We start from the raw sequence: 16,812 nt of genomic DNA, 5'->3' as shown, positions 1-16,812 counted from the left end.
GGTAAGCGGGATTTAGTGCCAGGGTTGTAATGAGGGCCTTTGTCTTGACATCTGTGGAGCTGGAGAGACCGCCTTATTAAAAAGGCAACGTCCAAAAGACAGACCTGCAACGCATTATCAACTGCAGAGAGCTAGTTGCATAATTTGACATTGGGATAAGTTCAGTACCAAAAAAACATTATAAAGGATCTAGCAGAGGGTAGAGACTCAACTTTAGGTAATCTATCGAAGGTGTTTTCCACATCCAAGTACAAAATATTGTTCATGCCACAAAGAAATTACGAGATAACATGTAAAACAAAAGAAAACCTACATATAAAGCCCAAACTTGAATCCAGGGTCAGAAAATTTGAGAGTAATATTCTACAAACACAAATAAACTAATCAAACCTCTCTGAGGAGATCTCAGATAGATTTACATCCAGCCATGGCAAATTATTACCACATATCTGAAAGTTAAAATTAGATCCTAGCAAATCAGAGAAGGTTTTACATCGTGAGGACAGATGGATTCTAATTAAAGCTGAATATGGCATTTGGTTTTCATAATATGTGTATTTTCAAGCACCTGTTGCTAAATCTAGACACTGCGGCAGTAAAATTCAATAAATCCTTCAGACTTGGCACCAAATATTAGAACATTTATTGGAAAGAGCCTACGGTAATAATTCACTTAGAAAATGTAGAATATAGAGAGATAATAGGTTAGATCAAGTGAGTTTACATCTGCCCTTGCAACAACTATAAATACTATTGTTCCTGTGCGTTAGAAGGAAAGATTAGATGAGACTAATCTCGATAGGGCAAATGTGAGCCTATTATTTCCTGCACAGCGGAAACCCACTTAGGGATATTGGGTACATAGTTTCTGAAAGAAGGACACGGCTAAACCCAACTGAAATCTGGGACAGAACTGTGAGAGCTTATCATGTGAATCCTGAAGGTGAAGATAGGAAAGATGAAATCATGATACAGAATTAAAGAATGAGTAAGGAGCTGTAATCTAAACATTTATCAGTTAGTTCACATGGACAACATAAAAGGAAAGAATGGCATAACTTACAGCAGGCCTTTATGGGTAAGTTACCAAAAGAAGACATGAAGAAAATGTTCTCTGAACCATGTAGTAGTAATAAATTGGGGATCTAGCTGTGGTTAGCAAGCCAAGCCTTGGGGAAGAAGTGATTGTTGAGTGTGAGGTGGATTTCCTTTGAAGTATAGCTATGGCCTCCAGGTCCAGCACAGAAATGCGATCACTGTATTGATCATACCATGTTTGTTTTTAATTGCCGCTGATGCACTACTACAGCTTGTACGTATTCACCAAATTAAAAGCCATGAAATATCAATTTCTGAAATATAAATAAAAGCTAACATCATTGCTGATTCATAGTGCTAACCAATGAAGCTACACTGTTTTACGAAAGCAACTTCAAAACAGATTACAATGATTTGCATGAGAATGTACAGTAAAAGACAGCGCTAAGTCAGGAAGATAAGTGGAAGAGTTGAGTTCCACTCTTTGTAGCATTATTATACAATTGCAGTCTGTTCACCTGTGCTTTGTATGTTGGGGTTGCTTTTGATTTGACATAAAGACACACATTATTATAATACTTTTCTTTTTTATTTGAATAGCCAGAACAGTGTTATCTTTGTTAAAGAGCCAACACTTTTGGTGACCATGTTCAATACAGACCGGCTGGCCGCAGCATGGCGGGACAACTACCTTTCTGTTTAAAGAAAATCTAATCAAATCATACTTTATTTCGACCATAGGTCATAAAAGTTACACATAGAATAAAAAGAAAATGCATTCATTATCATTGTGCTCTCAAAGTGACTTAAGTTAAGATTTAGAGTAAAAATAACTTTTCTAAAACCTTCAGATACTAGCAATAAAAAAAACAATCATAGGCAGTAGCTTGCTGTAATCCACCGATGTTCCCAATACATAATTCAACATTTAGATTCCAAAATTTCTAAAACACCTATATCAAAATGAGAGAATAATTTAATTGTTTAAAAATTATCAAAATAGTTAAAAGATAGTTACAGATTCAAATTTCCCAACTAGCACCATCATCGATATAAAAAACAGATGGCCCAGCCCAAGGTTTAAAGTGCAAGGTTGATTTTAAAAAACGGCACAGTTTCATAATAATTTAGATGACATAATTTGACAAGAAGAATCTTCTGCCTACACGGTCATAAAAGCTGGTTTTAAACACGGTCAAGACACGTGCTCAGTGTAATGAAAACTTATTTCATATCTTAAAGCAATTATCAAGTTCGTATTAGATTGGCACAGAAATCAAATAGATACATAAAGAAAAGTCCCAGAAGTGAGGCTTTATTTTAGAACAACAGAAAATACATGTACCTGGCATACTGGCAGTTTTCACAACTGTGTGGTTAACATTACGTGTTTTATTCATGCCTGTGACCATTACGCGGTGCATATCGGTCCCAGTCAGGAAAAAAATCTAAAAGCAGCAGGCCTTGCAACATCGTAGAGCTGGTGCTTCTGCGGTGACTGCTCAATGGGAAAGTGGATTCCACAGCAGAGCCAAATGAGGCTCTGATGTCAGAAGCAAAGCGGTTCCACCCACTCTACATAAAGCTCATTATTTTGCATATTGCTAGTAATGACGCCTTCATAACGAGGAGGATGGAGTAATCCCTGCAAACATTCAAAACAGTTTTTACAAGTGCCTCTTATGCAGGTATAATTAGACCTGCAAATATATCTGAAATAAAGACTATAGACATGATGCCACACTCTGTGAAACGTAGAATTGTAAATGAGTTCACACAAAAGATTAAATTTACTGCATATAGAGAAGCTCAGTACACACACGTGGAGTGGATGCAGCTTTGCATTGGGAGCCAGAGGGTCATATGGGCCTTGGTTTATGAAGTCCAGTGTCCTCAGTGTTTCTAAGCAGTGTGACAAGGCACAATAAAAAGACAAAGGGCTGTGTTTCACGTGGAAAGGTTTTATCATCTGAAAATTGGAAATTGAGTTAACAGTGTAGAAATCATTATGGAGCCTTCACATCACTGACTTATTCTGAAGACCAAGAGCCAGATAACACAACATATTTGACTTGCACTATAATATATACTTAGTGGTAACTAAGCCCGTACTTTGTGCAAAGAACTTTAACCACCATAATATGAAAGCAGATGTCTCGAGATCATAGTGTGTGACAAGAATGTGTTGCATTTTGTTGAGGTTGTGATGTTTTGTGTTGATTTTTGGACTGTTGTCTTTTGGTCTTCATCATTGCATTGTTTTGTTGTTGTCTTGTACTTTAGTAGTTGTGTTTTATTTGGCTGATTTATTGTGCTGTGTCCTTTTATTGTTTAGTTTTGTTGTTATGTTATTGAATTGTGTTTGGCACCCTAGAGATGTCAAACAATCTGTAGATTGACAGCCAACAGCAGCACAGTGCTTCAAAATTCCAGTCACAAGCAACTATTTGCCATTGTCTACAGTAGTAAACTACTAATGCTTCAGCTTTTCCACTATGTGAGACCAGTCTGCCCAAAATGGTGTCAGAGACTTAACATAAATCAGTATATCCAGTGCTCCCTTTATATGATTTAGTTCAGTATTTCCAAATGAACTTAATGGATTTCAGAAAGAAAGGGGATCTGCCAAGACACAATCAAAGGAAATTGTTTGAAGAGAAATTCAAAGGCCTAAGGGCCTCATTATGAGTTCAGCAGACAGTTTAGGCTGTCTGCCGAACTTCCGACCAGGGGGGTTGCTGTCATAGTGGCTACGTCCCCGCCAGGCCCATTAAGAGTTTCCCGCAAGGTCAGCAGGTGAAAACCTGAGTTTTCCCCTGCTAGCCAGGCAGGAAACACCCTACAGCATTGTCTCCGGCTCGTAATTGAGCTGGCGGCCATGCTGTAGGATGCAGGGTGCACCAGCACCGTCACAATGTTCACTGTCTAACAGACAGACAGCGAACATTGCGATGGTGATGGCCAGGGGGACCCCTTCACTGCCCATGCCAAGTGCCTGGGCAGTGCAGGGGCTCCCGGAATCACCTGCACCCGTTCTTCGCCGGCCTTTTCATGGCAGTGCTGCCGCCATGAAATCGCTGACGGAAAACGAGGTTGTAATCCCCAAGACAGCCCTGCTTGCAGCACTGCCCTGGCAGATTAGGACCGCGACAACCGCCAGAATCTCTGATCCTGGCGGGGCTGGGTGACTGACCGCGGCACAACCACTATGGTCATAATATGGCGGTCGGTCTAGAGACCGCCAGGCTCGTTTTGACCCCTTAAGTCTTGTATAGTATGGAAGTAGTTACTTGTCACATCTGGGGATCACTGAACACTTGGGACTGTGCACTCCACCCACTAGACCGATTTCCCCGATGATATGAAAAACTAACAATGTTTTTACAGTGAAACACATGTTGGCTGTACATGCACTATTTTGTTATGAACTGTGAAAAACAAGAATTTATGCTGTTAAAAGACAACATGGAGCCTGAGATGTTGTGAACCATTATGACAAATTGTGTATTATGAAGTTTTGTGCAATATGATATAATGAAATTTGTGTCAAAATACTCTCTTATACCAAACAAGAAAAATAAACGTTAATTCAGGTTAAGAGGTATTAACTTGTTTATTGTGTTAGATACTATACTATCCCCCATGCCTTTATAATTGTAGTATGGAAGTGGGACAGGAAAGGAGGTACAACAGAGACATTGACATAATGTAGGGGTTTAAATAGATAAGAGAAGGTGAGCATGTCTTTGTTGTTATAGGAGTCCTCAGATGTAACATAAGGATGTTTGTGTAGGAAGGTTGACAAATGAAGGCATCATCTTACAACAGGAAGGTTGGCAAGAATTATAATGATGAAATACACAAATAACTTACCAAATAACCAGTAACGCATAAAGACGCCTTAAGTGTTATATTTTTTAAATCACCGATTTGCCCTTTAAGAATGTTATACTTGTTCTTCAGAAAATAAATACATATTTGTTTAATGCTTAAATATCTAGTTTAAATACATTATTTTGTAGTGATGTTAAAATTGGCTTTCTAGTCTTTAAAACATGCAGTTTTATATTTTTTTAAATGTATAGTACAAAGTTCCAGCGCACATCCATGATGGGAGTAGTAGTGCACAATATTTGAAATAAACAAAGTTAAATTTAAATTGATTTTTTGGTTCTCTCCCAAACCGTTCAAATAACATCTTTCAATTTGATTTACAGAACGCCCCCCTCTTAATGCGAACAATTTTCCAACAATGTTAGACAAGTCAGTTGCAAATTCGACAGAATACATGGGTGCCGAAACAGATGAAAAGCACTGTAGACCCAGTTCAGGTGAAATATGTATATTATTTTCATGTTACTGAATAAAGAGTGTGTGATCTTCACTAAGGTGAAGACAAGTACTAACAAGGTTGTCTTGCTAAAGTTTTATAATGGAAGCATGATGTACTGTGTGGCACATTTGCACAAACAACTGTCTTCTTTATAGACCGTTCGAGCTTAGTGTTTTGAAGAATTTAGAGCAAATATCTACAGATGTTATTATTGAGTGGGAAAACTAACAGGTTCTATTCATTAGGCTCACAGGTATTTGTCACCTTCTGCATCAATGAAGCACACCACACCAGAAGCAGTGTGTTCCTTGCATAATCCATCTCCAACACAGGTATCAACTACATCTGGTGTACCACTCTCAATTTAAGACTAATCAACATCATACATTCCACAGGACCATAGTATTGCATCACAGACACACTCAAAGTGGGATAGAAGATGTCAGGATATAACATTTTTATTATTTGTCATATTATTGACCACACTCCTAATGAATGGTTGGCTGATACTGAACTGCAAAGAACAAAAAGCTAAAACCTAACAGAATTACATATAGATGATGAGCTTAGACTTACATTTCTTCCTAAACCCAAAACAATACAACTGATTCAGGATTTGTAGCCAAAGATAGACCGTTTCCAAAAAATGTGACCTAATAGAAAACAGATCCAACCATCGAGCCTTTTCTATATCATATGTATTAATATCTTAGGAGACAGCAGGATTGAGAATGAAGAATCCTTCTATTCTGGTAAGTTTTACTATGTAGCACAGTAGTTCACATGAAGGATATTCTGATGACAGGCAGTCAGCCAAGAACCATCAACAACGTGGAGTCATGTTCAGCTAAATCCCTAGGAGCCAGGTATGCTGCCGCATTTGTACTTACAACCTTCTCAACAAGTGTATATATGGGTTGTGCCCATCCGTTGGAATTCAATACACACCTCTTCTGTACAATACTATAATTCTTCCTTCAGCTGTCATGTTATGAGTCTTTATGACATGCACATAATGTGATCAACTTTCTCTATTTTTCCCAAAGAGATTTTCACTGATTAATGTTTTACAGGTCTGCATAAAGGATGGTTTCATAATGAACTCACTTAGCTGCCCCCATTCCAAAGTTTTCTTTATGATTTTACTCACTACCTTCCATCCAGTGATAGGATGTCTATTATAACGATGCATATATTCTTATTTTCATGTTCAGCACAAATGTAATCTTGCTTTTTTTATTTTTTTATTCCTGTACTGTCATTATAGTCTGTTTATTATCCGAATATGCCTATTTTATTGTTTGCTCCATCTAGGAGCTGGGCCCCTGGTATTTGTCTGCACACATTACAAATTTACAATTACTTTAACCGTTTATAACACCCAATTAGCATCATTTATTAACATGCCATGTTGTTATTGTACCAGTTCTTTCATTCATGATAAAGGAAGAGAACGATAACTATGTCACAGACAAAAAGCACACGGAGCAAGGAAATGAAATCTTCAAACAAGGTGTGTAAATAAGTTATACCATGTATTTTTCTGAGTTGATGCTCGGGTGTCTGTCTGAACAGAGATTAGGCAACCTTATGTCTGTGTAATAATGCTTACTATAATAGTGGTGTCACCATTATTATTGATCCCCACCCTAGCAGACTAACAGATAACTGTCTTTGGATGCACTCTACCAAAAGATCTCATCCCTGAAAGACACTGATGGCTGGGACAAGGAAATGGAAATACTGTCCACAAACTGTAAATACGGTCCAAAAACAGAATATATGTATGTATATATATATATATATATATATATATATATATATATATATATATATATATATATATATATATATATTTTTTCTCAGTGGCATGTGTAGCTGTAGATACACATGCTGTGTATAAGTCCGCCATCTAGTGTTGGGCTCGGAGTGTTACAAGTTGTTTTGCTTCGAAGGAGCTCTTCAAGTCACGCGATCGAGTGACTCCTCCTCGGTGATAGTGCGCATGGGTATCGAGTCCTTTGTTAGATTGTTTTCTTTCAGCTGTTGTGTTCAGACGTGTTTCTTCTCGATCCGGTGAATCTCAGTTCGGTAATTCTGAACTTATCCTACCTTTTCTATAATATCGTTGGTATTGTTTTCGATCGTGTTTCCATCTATACTCGATCCTATTTAGACCATCGGGGTCAAATTTCTTGCTCTTACAAGGGCAATGCCCTTTAAGGGCCTACTTCAATGTAAGTCTGATGGAACGAACTCCGTTTCAATTCTGTTCTCAGTGTCACGCTAAATTTCCGTACACCGATAAACATTCCATTTGTAATCTCTGTCTATCTCCAGACCATCAAGAACAGAATTGTGACGCCTGTAGATCTTTTCGATCTAAAAAGACTCTTCGGGTCAAAGTTTTCATTAAAAAGTATTGTTTCAATGGTGCTGTTTGAAGTATCAGTGTACATTTTTTCTGGAGAAGTTTGGGTTCAAAAAAGTGAATTTTCTCATTTGAACACCTATAGAAAACTTTAAACTTTCATATACAAATTCGGCTGAATGACATTAAACCAAACTTGGCATAAACATAGAACTATACTCAAAGATGTGCCTTTCTTTTGTTTGGTGTAAATTAAATTAGCAGTTTTTGAGAAATTAGTGTTCCAAAAATGTCCCTATGGATGTGGGCAACTTTTAAAAACACTTGTACATACATACATGCATATCTGCTGAGTGTAATACAGTATTTATTACTGCTGATGAACAAGGGGAGGAGCATCATGACCCACTCAAGGCTTCCCCTCCTCAAAGCCAATAGCAACTGTAGTTATGGTTTAGACTTAAGGCCTCATTTAGGTTTTGACGGATTGAGTGCAGTCCGTTCAGTGGAAAGGGATATCACCTCCTCTACCCTGATGGGCCACAGTCCACCAAGGTGTGAGATGACAACCAACTCACAGTCATCTCTGAATGTTGAAAGGAACCTCCTTCAAGGTAGGAAAAGTTTCGTTAACGTATGCTGTAGGTTTTGATTGCCATCCAACAAACTTCTAGCATTTTTTGGTTTCAAACACAATTCCAAAGTAGGTTTTGTTTTTGAAAATCAAAAAGCTAATAACTTATACTTCTGGAGAGATTTTGTTGTAGGGTGACGGGGTCATTTATGACCCGCATCACAAGGTATTTCCTGCACAGTTAAGGTGGCTACACAAACCCTAATTCATGCTGCTGTCATGAAAACAGAGAATAACATTGGGGGTGCAGACAGTGGTTCCCTGGGCTGCTGTCTGCTCCCTGCAGGGCTGTTCACCATGATTTTCTAGAAGGGACAGCTTCCACTTTCCAAAAAGGTTACCACCCACAGTTATTTTCTCGTAACTGATCATTGGTTTGTGGCCACAGCTGGGACTCCAAAACAGTGATACATTGCATTCTGATTCCCAAGTAGTTGGTTAATGCCCCTTTCACAGTGCCTCCTAATTGTGAACCAGAATGGATCACAAAAGCTACTTGCAAAACGGTGTTCATACATTGTGATCAGCAATTCTGTGGCTGATAAGACTGTAATTTTGCTAATCACAGGCTTTGTGACTACAAAATCATGTAACACATCAGGCACTAAACTCCTTGTTTATTTACTATATGGATGAGTCTAGAACAGGTAGTGACAGGATTCCTTTTGTGGAGAATGGGTTGAAGAAATATACTAACATGGACATCTGTCCAACTCTGAATACTTGAAATTTTGCAGGTGACAACAAGCATGTTAATCAACTAGTTACACAGAGATTCTGACAACTCTACTTTAGTTTTTTAATGATAATTTCTATTTTTCAATAACCCAGGAAATCCAGTTGTAAAATCTGCATTTTCAATAAGCTTTTCAACTAAAGAAGAAATCCAACCACAAGAGGAGCTGACACATCAGGAAATAGCACCAGGTGAGTGGTACCCCTCTAAAATATGAAAATATGGTGAGCAGGAGGATATTTAAGGTACACTAATCCCCCTAGAAAATATCCCTATAGTATTTTCTATATAGAATGTTATGACTCTTGAACAGAAAAGGTTGATTTACTGTAGGTACGATTCTCTGTCCCATACCTCTGTGGGTGATAAATGACTTCATATTTTTAAGTAAAGCTCACAATTTAAATTATTTGTAGCAAGCTGTGGCAACATATTGCTACTTAGTGGTGAGTTAATCTCTCAAAGGAATAACTCTACATCCCCATGTTGCATAAATAGTTGTTCCTTGAAGGGCTCACATTAGCAAGAGGAAGAAATATGTATCACTTCCACACAGCATTCATTCTTTCCTTTCAACATAGGAGCTGGTTCATCCCATAGGACAAAACAATAGGTCAAAAAAAGCAAATCAATAACATATAAACAAAGCTACCTACTAAAATGAATTGAATGAGAAACTATCCACAGAGAGAAAGAAGATAACAGCCATAACCTCTGATTCTTCAAACAGCAGTCAGTGCTAATCACACCTCTTTCAGGGTGATAATAAACAGCCAGTGGGTTTTACCTGGGTTCATTACTTTTATACCCCTCATTTTTTTCTAGAGTGTTAAGAGTGTAAGAAATTGGAATATGTGGTGAGGACTAATAATTAGTACTGACACTTGCAGAAAAATAGATAAAATATTATTTGATGTTGGAGAAATAGCAGAACATCATCCCACTGTGTGACAGCAATATACTGCTTTTATGTGGAAACACTAGAATACACATACTGGGTAGCTTATTTTGAAAACCATTTAGCACCATGCCCATTTTATGGTGGACCTTTTTCACAAATATTGAGGGCCACTGTATTTTCAACACATTGCAGACACATAGGTAAAAAGAGACGGGTGATTTTATGAATATGGGGACAATATTGAAGACTCTTCATTGTTTTTGTTATTAATATTATTATTATTATCATTAACAACATTTGCACAGCGGTTACCCTGAAAAGGGTGTGCTGGGGCTGAGATAATATTTGTTGAACACAAGAGAGTAAAAAGGCACTAGCTAAATGATGTTTTTGAGTTGTTTTTGATGAACAAAAACCTGGAAATTTGACACATATTAATGGGAGTAGGCTCCTCTTATTGACTGCCAAGCAAGAAAAGGAGTGGTTCCCTAGTCTGGAGTGAAAGATGGAAGAGGGAAAGGTCAGACCGAGGTTGGTTAGGGGTAAAAATGTGCTTAGAATGATAGAGCAAAACGTTTTTGTTCTTGTAAGAAGGACCTGCATTGTTAAGGATTTTATGAGTAAAGCGTAAAATCTTGAATACTGACAATTTTTGTATAAGGAGCCAACAAAGTTCCCTGAGAAGAGAGAAAGTAGGGGATCCGGCTGGCTGCCAAATTTTGAATCACCTGTAGTCCATGCATTAAAGGAGCGGAGATGCCAATGTAAAGCACATTCCCAAAGTCTAATGGGCAGGTAATGAGAGCTTTAACAACCATCTTATGTGTAGCTTTTGGGAGGCAGACAAGTACCGTGTGAAGCATATACAGGATGGGAAAGCAAGTGCTGAGCCATGGTTAGTTGGTGCGATCATTGAAAGGTCAAGGAGAATGCTGATCCTCTGTGGGCACATAATGCCTCCGTAAAAGATACTGTCCTTTTTTTGTTGTGGAACTACTACTTGTCATATTTTGGAAGGAGGGCCACAGAGACACGTCTAGTAGCATATTGATTATTAATTAGTGACATGGAAAGTTGAAATGTATCAATAACCTTCACTGACTTCTAGTTTGTCCATGTGTAAACGTTCGGGTGAAGTGCACTTTCAGAAGCAGCCCTTGATCTAATTTTTTCTGGTTGAAAAGTTACAGCCACATTTCACTATTACATTTCTCTGTTCTGCATATTTGAATTTCGATACAAATCTACCTGTTCAAGACATTCACACAGGTGGCCATACTTTTTGAGTCAGGAACCCACTGATGTGAAATTCCATACCACAGCAAATATAACAAACACCTACAATTTTACAGTTTCTACTGATTTTAAGTATCAGACTGCTAGGATTGGATTTATACCACTCATGCACGTGTGAATGCCAGTCCCCCATCCCTGGGTAGGCATGGGAAAGAGGGAATGGGTAGGGGGACAGAAATGTTTTGGGGTGTGGGTGTTTTGACCGAATCTTAGTGCTGCTGGCTGATCATTGTCACTGGGTACATGCACGTTATGATGGCATGTTGAACCGATGCTGACACTGTGTCTGCCTAAAACCTGAGAAAGTACATAAATACATTTCCTGAATAGCATAGAGTAAGTAGGCCTCACATCTTCTATTGGTGTTTGCGTGGTGCCCTCCAAAGAAGGAAAAAAATTACTTGGGCCACATGCTGCATGGACACTTTTACATAAATGGCCAAAAAGACACTGATTCTAAAGGGGCTGGGTGCTACAATACTTAATAGTGTGCCAAGCAAGCTTGACCCTATCTAGGGATGTTAAAGGTTCACCCCCCCTAAGAAAATATTGTAAAACACCAGAAAATTACCCAAAAAAGCTATTCCTTTTAATGATAGTTAAGGATATCTGGACACGAAAGCTGCTGTGACCTATAATGTTTCAAACGTCTTTCCTTTCTGAATTGCTATTTCTGAATTAGTCTTTCATTTTATATGCCTGCATTAGGAATTTAAATGCCAAAGATAAGCTGTGTCGTGAATTAATCCTGATAAGTGGGGATTGAAACGCAAAGAAAAGGCTTTAAAAATCTTAAAGGGCCAAAAGTCCGAAGGGATGAGAAGATAATTATCTCAGGTTAATCTAGGTTTTCTAGATGGAGTAAGCCCATGTCTCAAAGTACGCGCTATGATCATGCATGTGCTATAGTGTGGCTTGTGTCTGTTTGCTTTCTCCGGAAGAGACTATCAGACTTCTAGGCATTCCATGTGCAGTGTCTTTACCTCTGTTGTTGCAGCCCTGCTGACCTCCTCTTCAGTGTTTGATCGATACCATGCTGAATGAGGACTTTGGCTCAATTTATGAAATGGGCAGGATGAACATCTGATAACCAGGAAAGGCACTTTACAACTGACTGAAGGTTATTACTCCTCACCACTGTTTCTAAATAAGAGGGAGCTCAAAGTTGTTGCCTTTGACTAAGGCTCTGAACTTTTTTTTTTTTAAACCATTTTAGTAGCCTAAGATGCAGGTTAATTAGGAATGTGCACGTTTAAAAAGGATGGTATGCCTCCTTTAAACAGACATCGCTGTTTTATTTTCACAAAACAAGGCATACTTTGTATCCACTGAGCAACGTGCTTACAGTGTAGGACCATTGTTGATTCTGCTATTCAATCAGCCAGAATCTGTGTCAAGGGGCATTGTATAATACCACTATTTTTTTAACAGCCATTAAATGATACACAGGTTGTTTCCCCAATTAGGTTGTTTCCCCCAATTAGCCCTATATGATGCAAAGTCGACATTTTCTGTCAAAGTACATTCCATCCTATGTGCCAAATGCTTTTGAATGTTAACTTCCAAAATGCTCTGAAATTATAATTATCACTATGAATCTAGGTCCTGGGGCTTAGATGCCGAACGAAGTTGGAAGAAATGGATAGACTTCCAGCTGGGTCTCATATTGTTAGTAGTGCAGTTCATGGAGTGGTAGGAGGAAGACATCAGAATCTTGTATAGCCCTCTAACCCTGGTGGAAGAGAGGGTGGCCCTGGTGATGGAAGGTTTTGATTCCATACCCTAATCCTCCAGCTATGAGTAACTTTTATAAGTAGGCTCCCAGTCATGAGTGTCTAAGGAATACTAAAATAAAACATAAGACAAAAATAGGCATGGTACACAGAGTCCATAAATTCGAAAACAATATATTATTTCCATACTTTTCTTGATATTTGATTCTATTTGTAGTTGTATGCGTGAACCTCTGTTGGTGGCACGAGCCATTACTGGACGGCCTGTAACAGGATGGAGTATGCATCTTTGGACAATCACAGTTTTATTTGCATTTCCACAGCCAAAGAGAGAGGTTTGTTTTCTCCACTTTGCGGAGTTGTGGGCAAAAGGCAGTATCCATGTGTTCGGTCCTGTTTGTGTTAAGAGCCTAAAATAGTGAAGTTGTTGTTTTTTTTGTTTTTTAATTTTTTTTCCTGTTTGCCAGAAATTCTGTTTGGGCGCTGAGGGCCAGCGCCAGAAATCTAATGAGTGCTTGACACTGATGAGACCGTGGGGACACAAGGCCTGCCAGACCATGACATCCATTACAGGACCTCGAGCATGATTTGGAGTTTGGCAGTTGGGTTGTTATGTCATAAATGTGACAGATACCAGGTCTGCCTTATTACAAGTGCATTATATCAAATGGCAGTTGTAAGAAGGCAGACAAGATATCGGTCACGTTTGTGGAGTACCCATCCACCAAACTCTAAATAAAGCCCCTAACATCCTCTTTAGCCTTTACCATTTTAACTTGGGGAATCATAAGGAAAACTAATCTTGTCAGTATAGAGTAATAGATGCAGTTCATTTTAATTAAATTCTGCCTCTGGGCATCCACACACAAACTTTACAGGCCATATCAGTCTCCGGAATTAAATCAAATATAATTTTCTATCATATATCTTTCCTGTTGCCTCCTAGTACTATATTGTGGAGGCCAGTCTTTTTGGCTGTACCTCCTTGCTCTGGATTTACTGCAACAATTTTAAAGACATATATTCTCATCCCTTAAAGACATTTCCTTTTTTCCATAAATGAGCCCAAGAATACACTCTTTCCCTTTCACTCATGTGGTCTGAAGATGTGGCAAATTGTGCACTGGTTCAGTGTTTCTTAAATTATATTAGTGGCACCGACCCAGACATCTGATATCTGCACCATGTACTGACTCCAACCATTTCATCCAACAGATTATGGAAGCAGTACCAGAAGAGAAATAAAATTCCCGGCAATGTGTGCTGAGAAAACAGAATTGAGACATTTAACTCGGAAAGCCAAAGTCAAGAGAACACAACCCAGAACTCAGTTATGGCCGGTCCTGGAACAAGAGAAAACTGTTCAGCCTGAAAGTTGTTTCAGTAATCCAGTGTATTCCAATGCAAATTTGGAGACGCAGCGAGATGAAAGATCTGGTGATTATAACAAATGTGAGAATAATCTGAGGACTGAAAATGTTGTTACATGTGAACCAAACACACAGACACAGAGAAGTTGGCATTCTCGAGAATATCATGAAGCTGAAAAATTCTTATCAGTTAAACACCATTTAAGAAATGAGCACACACATCCCACAGAGAAGCATTACAACAGTAATGATGGTGACAAAAGCGTTAGTTGGATGGGATCTCAAGTTGAACAAAGAAATGTGCAGATGGGAGAAAGACAGTATCAATGTACTGAATGTGACAAAAGCTTTAAACATAAAGAATCTCTTATTGAGCACCAGAGAACTCACACAGGACAAAGACCCTATCATTGCACTGACTGTGGTAAAAGTTTCATTCGGAAGCGGACTTTGATTGCACATCGGAGGATACACACTGGAGAGAGGCCTTATCAATGTACTGGATGCGGGAAAAGCTTCAGTCTGAAGCATAATCTTAATACACACCAGAAAACATGTAGGCACTATCTTTGACAGAGATAAACATGCTAAAAGTTTCTCTTGGACAATAAACATTTCTTTGAACAAGAAAACGTGAATAGGCCAGAGCAACCACTGAAGTATTGCTGAACTCTCCTCATTTCACCTTCAATACTGTATACATTATGAATGTTCAAATGATAAGAGGTTAACTTTCCCACCAGACTGGCACACGTGTGACCTTCACCCCTGCACCTATATTTTTTATGTGTCTTCTATTTTTCAGATGTTCATATCAACTATACAATATTCATCCGGTCTGTAAATTCATCACTTTCTACTCTTAAAATGTTAATGCTTTAAAAAGGTCTATGCTTCTCCTTCTGAGTCTTCTTTTCCTATTGTCCACAGTATGTTAAAGTCTTGTTTAGGTCCTTCCCATCTGTACTCCCATCTTTCATTTGCCTACACCTCTTGGATGGCTGGCAGCCTTACCAATATTGTCTGTAATTTTGTGTATTCCCCTCAGAAATCTGTTCCTGTCTTATCCTTTATGCCTTCTTCTCTGAAGCTGTACTCTGTAGGTTCTGTTTTGAAGTTTTTTTCTATCAAATTCCCCTTGCCACTCATTATGCTTCCATCCATTTGTGGATCCCATAAAATGTCAGCACGTCTACTACATTAAATTTAGTGTGCAAATTCATCAGCTATTCTGTAATATCATCTTTTTAAATCAAGAAATACAGCTGTAGTAAATTGCTGCTCTACTTATAACACTTCTCTGTCAACTGGTAATATCATTTGTATTGCAGTTTTAGAGTATTCCAAACACTTAAATGCTGTACATTATTTGGGTGCAACTGGCAAACTTTCAAGATACTAAAATGCAACTGACTATAAAAAAAATACTCATTGCATGGACATTTTATTGACTTTCAATCATTACATGATTGGTAATCCACTACTGTTAGCCTCCTGTTGAAAGATGGAGGTTGACAGTGCCCCTTTGTAAGAAGAGCACAGAATTGTTCTTAATTTTAGTGGTTATGATTATTGATTTGTAAACAGGATACCTCGTGGTAATAGCCTGACAGCCTTTGGTAATTCAATTATCCCTGATGGTTGCGCATTTAACTTCATCAGTAATGTTACTGCTGCTTGTATGTCAGCAAAGCCAATTTTGATTCAAGCCTTAATTGTACTTTTTCCAAAGGGCACAGTAGCACCACATTAGGTTAATTAGAAATGTTTGTTTTGTTATTCATTCAGTCCTTTCCATATTTTCTTTTCAGTGGTTTTCCATGATGCACACTGGTCTAAAAACATTAACAGGTGTTGCTTCTATTTTAGCTCATGTTTCAAGCAAAATGTATTTCTAACTTATCTTAATTTCATCGTCCATGTATTATCTAAACTCCAATCCACCACGTTGAAAGGTCAGATGTCATTTGCACATAACATCAATGTCAAAAAATATGTTTTTCCTGGAGGCTTATTCATTCACAGAGGGTGAATAGACCTGTCAGAGAAGGGTTTTTCAGAGGCCAGACACATCTACCCTTTTCTTTTTTTGTGTGTTCCTTGTTAGTACTATGTACACATGAAATTGTTTGCAACCCAGTGTTAAAAAAGGCAGTGTACCTGGTGAAGAAAATGTTCCAGAAGTTATTGGTAAGCTTTTAGAGAGTGGGGTGCTGCTCGCGAGCGACTGAATTATGAATGGGAAGCCTGATAACTGTCTTAATTATTTCAGAAGTATTGGCATATTAAAAATACACTTGGGCCAATAATCACGTTACCTTGTGCTGAGGTAGCACACTAGGTACAGGACAGGATCCGTGAAGGTTTCGACCGCGACATGCGTAGCACTGTACGCTACGA

At 38.4% G+C, this 16,812-nt stretch overlaps 1 protein-coding gene across 1 annotated transcript in view; it reads left to right on the top strand.

Moving 5' to 3' along the window:
• Positions 1-15,634, top strand: part of LOC138300147 (zinc finger protein 37A-like) — a 68,453-nt gene extending 52,819 nt beyond the window's left edge. The window contains exons 4-7 of the mRNA XM_069239098.1: positions 5,256-5,369; positions 6,798-6,884; positions 9,208-9,303; positions 14,258-15,634. Coding sequence (XP_069095199.1) covers positions 5,256-5,369; positions 6,798-6,884; positions 9,208-9,303; positions 14,258-14,985 — 1,025 coding nt within the window. The 3' untranslated portion in view covers positions 14,986-15,634. The remainder of the gene's footprint in view (positions 1-5,255; positions 5,370-6,797; positions 6,885-9,207; positions 9,304-14,257) is intronic.
• Positions 15,635-16,812: the final 1,178 nt, after the last annotated feature.

This window comes from Pleurodeles waltl, chromosome 6, assembly GCF_031143425.1.
Source record: "Pleurodeles waltl isolate 20211129_DDA chromosome 6, aPleWal1.hap1.20221129, whole genome shotgun sequence".
NCBI lineage: Eukaryota > Metazoa > Chordata > Amphibia > Caudata > Salamandridae > Pleurodeles > Pleurodeles waltl.
This window is presented reverse-complemented; position numbering and strand designations above follow the sequence as displayed.